This window comes from Suricata suricatta, chromosome 2 (genome assembly GCF_006229205.1).
Source record: "Suricata suricatta isolate VVHF042 chromosome 2, meerkat_22Aug2017_6uvM2_HiC, whole genome shotgun sequence".
NCBI classification, from domain to species: domain Eukaryota; kingdom Metazoa; phylum Chordata; class Mammalia; order Carnivora; family Herpestidae; genus Suricata; species Suricata suricatta.
Genome location: NC_043701.1, coordinates 43,326,668 through 43,335,472, shown reverse-complemented (window position 1 = coordinate 43,335,472; position 8,805 = coordinate 43,326,668). Strand labels below are relative to the sequence as shown.

At 38.5% G+C, this 8,805-nt stretch overlaps 1 protein-coding gene across 1 annotated transcript in view; it reads right to left on the bottom strand.

Moving 5' to 3' along the window:
* Positions 1–9: 9 nt before the first annotated feature.
* The window catches only part of RP9 (RP9 pre-mRNA splicing factor), a 19,584-nt gene continuing 10,788 nt past the window's right edge, over positions 10–8,805 (bottom strand). Inside the window, exons 5-6 of the mRNA XM_029918409.1 lie at positions 3,095–3,183; positions 10–427 (exon numbers count right to left, since the gene is read on the bottom strand). Of these exons, the coding sequence (XP_029774269.1) occupies positions 362–427; positions 3,095–3,183 (155 nt within the window). The 3' untranslated portion in view covers positions 10–361. The remainder of the gene's footprint in view (positions 428–3,094; positions 3,184–8,805) is intronic.

The window sequence follows — 8,805 nt, the reverse complement described above, 5'->3', positions numbered from 1 at the left end:
TGTTACTCAGTGTCACCAGTCGGAGAAAAACAAACTCCCATTTCTTCACCCTGTCTTTGTTCATGTCTAAGGATAATTTCTGACAATAGTTCAGATGCTTCAAGACACTGGAGAAGATAAACTAAACTATGGTTGCCAACATCAACTACCAGTGGTGCGAGCAGGCTGGGCCAAGGCACTGCTTTACACTAACCCAGACGGAACAAGGCTGGCCTGCTCATTCCCCACACACTGGCCTTTCCAGTGATCACTCCTGCCTTCCACATAGTTCACAACGAAATGAAAGTACCGTATTTGCCAAACCACTCATCTACTACCAGAATGGGTGCTTCCAACCTGATATGAGGGTATTGTTATCACCTCACCTTATGTCCTTTTCATGTCTTTTATTCTCTCGTATGATGTCATACATGGGATCTTCATGTGCCTTGAGGGTTAGAGAAGGGTAAGGTTGGATTAGGGCTTCATGGACTGTTGAGTTAAAATTAAATCTGTATTTCACTGAAACCAGCTTTTTTTTCCTGTTTTTTTAAATGGTTTGGTGTACCGTTTAACATGTTCTAGGGGTGCCTGGGTGGCTCAGCCAGCTGAGTGTCTGACTCTTGAGTTGGCTTGGATCATGGTCCAGAGATCATGGGGTCAAGCCCTAAGTTGGGCTCTGCGCTTAGCACTGAGCATGAAGCCTGCTTAGTGATCTCTCTCTCACCTTTTGCCCCTCTCCCTGCTCACACATTCTCTCTAACATAAAAATTTAAAAAAAGGGGGGGCAACGCACCTGGGTGACTCAGTTGGTTGGGCGTCTGGCTTCAGCTCAGGTCATGATCTCACGGTTCATGGGTCTGAGCCCTGTGTCGGGCTCTGTGCTGACAGCTAGCTCAGAGCCTGGAGCCTGCTTCAGATTCTGTATCTCCCTCTCTCTGACCCTCCCCTGCTCATGCTGTCTCTCTCTGTCTCTCAAAAATAAATTAAAAAAATTTAAAAAAATTAAAAAGAAAAGAAAAGCAAATGAATTACAAAATGATACATAAGAATAGAACATTTATACACAAAAAATAGAACATATATACACAAAAATATGTTAAGTACCTCAAATAAAGTCTGCAAGTATACCCGAAGTACAGATAATTTAAAGTGACTTGAATTATTTAAGAATAAGATTACATGAAGGAGGAATGTTACAGTATGTGAATTATCTCAATTTTAAAAAGGAATAAATCTAATTTGTAGAAATTTTAAATGTTACCAAAAAATTATGTTAAGAAAACCTATTACCTCCCTACCTGGGGATAATTACTATTAATATTTGGTGTTTTCCTTTCAATCAATATTAATAAATTTATGAAAGATTATTAATCCTATTACATGCACAACTCTATTGTTTTTTACTTATGTCTTTATGAACATTTTCCCATGACATCTTCTAAAACATAATTTCTGGGTACCTGCCTGGCTCAGTTGGTGGAACATGTGACTCCTAATCTGGAGGTTGTGAGTACGAGCCCCACCCTGGGTACAGAGATTATTTAAAAATAAAATCTTTTTTAAATGTTTTATTCATTTTTGAGAGAGAAAGAGAGGGCATGTGACTGGGGAGGGGCAGCAAGAGAAGGAGATGGAGAATCCCAAGCAGGCTCCATGCTCTCAGTACAGATCCCAATGTGGGGCTCAAACCCATGAACTGTGAGGTCATGACTTGAGCCAAAATCAAGAGTCGGGTGCTTAACCGACTGAGCCACTCAGGTGTCCCTAATAATAAAACCATTTTTTTCCCCTAAAAATAAAATCTCAAAAAAAAATTCCTAATGACAAAATAATTTGTACATTACAGAAATTTATGGTGATATATTAGACTATTAAGTTTCCATTGTTTCAATCATATAATTATGAGTTATCCTTATATATACATAACCTGAGTCATAAATAGTGGTGTATATGTTGAAGTTCCCTTGTATCCTTAAAATAAATTCCTATAAATGGGTTTCTGAGTCAAAAAAAAAGAATATGTTCAAAATTTTTGAGATTTATAACCAAACTATGTTCTATACTATCTGCAAAAATTGACATTTCACCTAAAAGTTGAATGATTGATCAAAAAGAAATTATTTCAGACTATTAAAATGAAAACACAACATCACAAATTTTTTAAAACCTTTAGAGAATGTTGACCCCAATTTGATATATTGATAACCTCAGTACATCCAGACAGTAGCATATTTTACTTGGCAGAAGCACCTACTGAATGGGAAATTAACACCTTTTGGAGATGACTCTATTAAAATAAAGTGAGGAGATAATAGGTCTATTTTACTATCATCTAGAGCATATATAATTTATACATACACTTCTAGCTTATAAAGACATTTAATCTTTAAAAACTGGGAGGGGCACCTGGGTGGCTCAGTCGGTAAGCATCTGACTCAGCTCAGGTCATGATCCCATGATTTGTGAGTTTGAACCCTGCATCGGGTCTGTGTTTTCAGTTCAGAACCTGAAACCTGCTTCAGGTTCTGTGCCTCCCTCTCTCTCTGTCTCTCTGTCACTCAAAAATAAATAAACATTAATAAACAAACAAACAAACAAATAAAAACTGAAACTAGAGGTGCCTGGGTGGCATCTGACTTTGGCTCAGGTCATAATCTCACAGTTTGCGGGTTTGAGCTCTGCGTCAGGCTCTGAGCTCCAGAGTCTGCTTCGGATTCTGTGTCTGCCTCTCTCTCCCCTGCTTGCACTCTGTCTCTCTCTCAAAAATAAACTAACATTAAAAACAATGGGAAACTAAGACCCTAATTATAGTTATGAAACATGATTTTTATATAACTTAAAACAAATGATTGAATAAATAAAAATGTCTACTTTAGAAAAAGAATCACTAATCCCAAGGTATAAACAAATAACACTTTAATAAAAAGTTAGTTTTTTGTTAATCTGTCACACAAGTGTAATTTAACAAGAGATGTAGTCAACACTGGATAACCTGCCCAAAAGTTTCTGTGAATGTCTTCTATGTCAACTTCCACTTCACGGATTACTGCCTGGTTTGTTAATATTCACTATGTCTAAAAAATGTACATTTACAAGGTGGGGTTCTACTTACTACTCTGAACTGTTCTTTTGGTTGCCTTTGATAAAAAAAAGGGCATGCTTTGTCGCCTGTTCGGTGACCATACCGTTTACAACGCCAACCTAAAAACAAATAAAAAAGGAAATATTTCTGTAAGAGAACAGTTTCATTTAATGAAGATGAAGAATCAGTTGATCATATTAAACTTTTTCTTCATTAAACCCCACTTATAAAAGCAAATGCAATGACTTGATGAGCCATGTAAGATCCTAGAAAATAAAGGGAAACTGATTATTTCCCCCAAGCATCCTTTAATCGTGTAGCTTTAGAAATAAATATTACCTCGCCAGATATATATTAACCAACCCAATGTAAAAGTACTGTGAAGAGTGAATTTTTTTGTCTGTAGCTTACTGTATTTTTCAAAGAGGAGGTCTTTTCTATACATCAAGTGACTCTGATCCTCATTTATAATTTCAGACACTAGAGCAAATAGCTTCTTCCTCTATTGAATCAACAACTGCACAAATCCCTCACCTTTAATTAAACCAAATCACTAATTCTCTTAAAATGTTAATTTTATTAGCACACTAATATAGCTTCACCTGCTGAATAGGGAAATTGTCCTTTGTAAAAAGTTTATTATTTAGAAGCAGACGGCCCTGATGAGGAATGGGGAGAACACATAATAAGAAAATACATACACATGTTCCAGGGCAACAGAGCAAAGCATACACCTTCGTGGAATTTTAGTGACTACGGACATGGCATCAGGCATTGAGATGTGGGGAAAATGAAGTGGTCAACAAAGCAGGAATGAGTGAGATGCTTATTATTTTTCTCACTTGTTTTTGTCCTCTCAGAATCATCTAGATTTAAGGCAAATCAGGAAGTCATATGAGAACAGTGAGCTAAGTGAGACCCTGTGTTTGGACATTAAGCAACTCCAACCAAGGAAGTCAGGAAACAGGAAAAGGGATTATGCTAATATCAGCCAGGTTTGCTTCTTGCTGGCAGCTACTAAAAAGAATGAAGTGAATGGGAAGGGAAGTTTTTTCTTTTTTAATTTTAAGGGTTAGATGCAGGAAACAATTGAAAAAAAAATGAAGTTTGGAGATTATTGGCTGCGCCTGAACTGTCCCTTCAGTAACTCTAATTAATTTAAAATTCAGGAAAGAAGGATTATACTCTTTCAAACCAGTCTTTTGTGTTCAAAATTCTCTTATCATTAAAGGAAAGGTGATTCTTGCTATTCAAAATGTGGTCATGCATCCAGATGGCCAATAGACACATGGAATGATGCTCAACATCACTCGTCATCAGGGAAATGCAAATCAAAACCACACTGAGATACCACCTCATGCCAGTCAGAGTGGCTAAAATGAACAAATCAAGAGACTATAGATGCTGGCGAGGGTGTGGAGAGACGGGCACTCTCCTACACTGTTGGGTGGGAATGTAAACTGGTGCAGCTGCTCTGGAAAACAGTGTGGAGGTTCCTCAAAAAATTAAAAATAGAACTCCCCTATGACCCAGCAATAGCACTACTAGGAATTTATCCAAACGATACAGGAGTGCTGATGCATAGGGGCACATGTACCCCAATGTTTACAGCAGCACTTTCAACAATAGCTAAATCATGGAAACAGCCTAAATGTTCATCAACTGTGAATGGATAAAGAAGATATGGTTTATATCAATGGAAATACTACTACATGGCAATGAGAAAGAATGAAATCTGGCCATTTGCAGCCATGTGGATGGATATGGAAGGTATTATGCTAAGTGAAATAAGTCAGGCAGAGAAGGATAGATACCATATGTTTTCACTTCTATGTGGATTTTGAGAAACTTAACAGAAGACCATGTGGGAGGGGAAGGGGGGAAAAAAGTTGTAGAGAAGAGGGGAAAGTGGGTGATGGGCACTGAGGAGGGCACTTGTTGGGATGAGCACTGGGTGTTGTATGGAAACCAACTTGACAAATTATATTAAAAATAAACAAACAAACAAAATATGGTCATGGATAGCAAAATCAGCAACATATGGGAGATTGTTAGAAATGCATAGTGTTAGGTCCACCTCAGAAATACTGACACATACTAGAATTTTAAAAGATTAACTGGTGATTTATAAACATGTTCAAGTTGGAGAACCACTGTTCTAGTTAACACTACAGTCAATAAAAATCAATGAAAATATGTTCACGTATACGTATCTTTCATCCTGTTTGGATGAGTCCAAATTTTGTGGGGCCTGAGCTTAAATTATGGATTTGTGGAGGGGGGCTATTTAGAAAAAAGAATACTTGCTTTGTCAAATTTTGCAAAATCATGACCATATCAACATATCACTGGGGCCCCTGCAAGCTGCTGAAAATCACAAGTGAGTAAAACTGGCTCTGGTCCCAACTCAGACACTTACTTTCCAAGTCAATGCAGATAACTGTAAAATGGTCATTGAACTGTAAGTAACCACCCATAAAACAAAGCAGTGGTTTTCAAAATTTAAAAAAATGCTGTAGACTTCTGGGTAAAGAAGACAGACTAAACACATTTACCTGTTTTTATCCCCTTCCTGACATTCCATAAAATGAAGACGAAGAGGATTCTTTGCAAGAGGAATAAGCCAGGAAGCACTTCAAGAATGACCAATAAAAGCACTGAAAACAGTTGCAAATTTGCCCACATCAACTTAGTTGAAACACTGGAAATTAATCAAAGGTTTGCCACAATCTGAGAAGCATTAATTCAAGAAGAGCTAGTGAAGTTTGGTAAGAACAGGAGGATTTATGGCATTAACCAGGCGGACTCCCAGCCCTTCTCCTGATCGCCACAATAATCTGGAAAACCAGCAGCCTTGCAACCATGACAGCTATGAAAAGCAGCAATCCTGCACCCTCAATGGCGCAAGAGGTTTTGAGCCCCTCAAAAAACCCTAACCCCGAAGCATACTGACAAGGTGTTGTTGCTATTTAACCAGTTATGCAGTTTACTTTACAGGAAAAGCCCAGTCCCTCAGGATATTTGTTGAAAACAATTACCTGCAACTGTTTAATATCACAAATGGCTATGATACAGATGAACAGGAGCCGAGCTAAAAATTTTAACAATCTGGGTAATGAAGTGTCCATAGAAGGCTTTTAAAAATACTGACACAATCCTGAGAAGCTAGAAGGCTGTGCACATGTGCCAAGATTTATTTTTTTAATGTTTTATTTATTCTTTTTTTGGTCATTATTTTATTTTGAGAGACAGAGAGTAAGCGGGGGTGGGGGGGAGGAGAGAGAGAGAGAGAGAGAGGGAATCTGAAACAGGCTTCAGGCTCTGAGCTGTCAGCACAGAGCCTGACGCAGGGCTCAGACCCAGATACTGTGAGATTATGACCTGAGCCCAAGTCGGATGCTTAACCAACTGAGCCACCCAGGCACCCGTATTTTATTTATTCTTGGGAGAGGGAGAGGGAGAAGGAGAGGGAGAGGAAGAGGGAGAGGGAGAGAACGAGCGGGGAAAGAGCAGAGTGAGAGAGGGACACAGAATCCACAGCAAGCTCCAGGCTCTGAGCTGTCAGCACAGAGCCCGACATGGTGCTCAAACTCACGAGCTGTGAGATCATGACTTGAGCCGAAGTCAAGACACTTAACCCCCTGAGTCACCCAGTTTTTTTGATAGTAGCCATCCTAACAGGTATGAGGTGGTATTTTGCTAATTATTGATGCTGAGAATCTTTTCATGGGCTTACTGGATATCCGTATATCTTCTTTGGAGAAATGTCTATTCAAGCCCTTTGCCAAATTTTAATCACATTGTTTGTTTCTTTGTTGTTTTTAGGAGTTCTCTACATGTTATAGATATACTCCCTTACAGATATATGATTTTGCAAATATTTTCTCCAATTCTGTTAGTTGCCTTTTTTCTCTTTTGTTAATGTCTTTTATTCACAAAATTTTGTAGTTTTCATGAAGTCAAATTTGTCTGTTTTTTTCCTTTGTTGGCTGTACCTTTGGTGTTTTACCGAGGAAATCATTACCAAGTCCAATTTTGTGCACCATTGCCCTGTTTCCTTCTAAGAGATTTTATAGTTTTAGGTCTTATATTTAAGTCTTTGATCAACTTAGAGTCAAATTTTGTGTATGATATTAGATAAGGATCTAACTTCATTCTTTTGCATGAGGACGTCCAGGCTTTTTTGGATGTCCATTTAATGGTCTTGGTTTCACCATAACAACAGATTGTAACAACAAAGATGAGTCAACATATAGGAAAACAGGAGATTCAACACAGGAAAGAAGCTGAGGGAAACTGCAGAATGAGTGTCTTAGTCAGTTCTGACTCCTGTAATAAAATACAGAGTGGGTCACTTACATGACAGGAATTTATCTTCTCATAGGCTAGAAACTGGAGAGCTAAGATCTGGGTGCCAAAAGGCTTGTTTGTTTGTTTTGATTAATTAATTAATTAATTTTTAAATATTTTATTGTCAAATTGGTTTCCATATAAGACTCAGTGCTCTTCCCCACAAGTGCCCTCCTCCATGACCACCACCTCTTTTCCCAAGGCTTAGTTTTTGATGATTCCTGTCCTCCTGGCTTGCAGACAGCTGTATCCTCTCATGGTGTGTCCTCACACAGGGGACGTGAGCAAGCTCTCTGGTCTCTTCTTAAAAGGAACTAATCATATCATCAAAGCCTCCCTCAAACTTTATCTAATCCTAATTACCACCCAAAGGTCCAACCCCCGAATACCATCCTACTGGGGATTAGGGCTTCAACATACAAATCTGTGGAGGGACAAACATTCAATTCATAACACAAAGTGAGGAGTGCCTGAGTGGCCCAGTTGGTTAAGCATTCAACTCTTGATTTCTGCTCAGGTCATGATCTCATGGTCATAATATTGAGCCTCTCATTGGGCTCTATACTGAGCATGGACCCTGCTTAAGATTCTCTCTCTCCCTCTCCTCTGCTTGCTCTCTCTCAAACAAACATAACACAAAGTAATGGGAGATTCCTGGATGATAAGCATGGGAGCAACCATTTCAGAAGAATGTAATTGATAGAATGTCTCAAGCATTTGAAGGTCTTAAGATTCAACCTTTAGAACAATGTGAGACTGAATAAGAAGAAATCAGTATATGGAAACAAAAACAGTAACACAAAACAAAACACATACACATAACACACACCAAAACCAAGACAACTGTTAATCTCTGAGGGAAAAGAGGGAATTATTCAGGATGCATGAAAGGAAATGTAATCAGTTTACTATATGACTCAGCTCTGGATATAGTTATAATAAAGTAAATATCAAAGGATTATCTAACCAAAATTATGAAAAAACTACTTCAGGGAGGACGTGATATAGTAAGGGTACATGTGTGTAGTAAGAGCTAAATTCTCACCTTCCATGGTACAATGTCAACAAATACCACCTAAATCTGAAGTCAATGCAATGTAAATGTGATCTTAGGCTTTTGAAGATAAATATCAAAATAACCAACTAAAAGAGGTAAAAGTGGGAATGGAGAAAAAGAGACTGGGAACTATGCTAATTATGCGCATGACAAATCTCTGTACAAACAAACGTCTTTACAAGGCAGCAGTACCCTTTCTTCAAATACCAAACACCACTTAAGCTGGATGAAGGTGTTGCGGCCCTGGTGGGGTGGGGGCGTGCACACACAGCGCTCTTGCTCTGGAGCCCCCTCTGTGGTCGTAACTTCTCTCAGGTCACATGGATGAAACCTT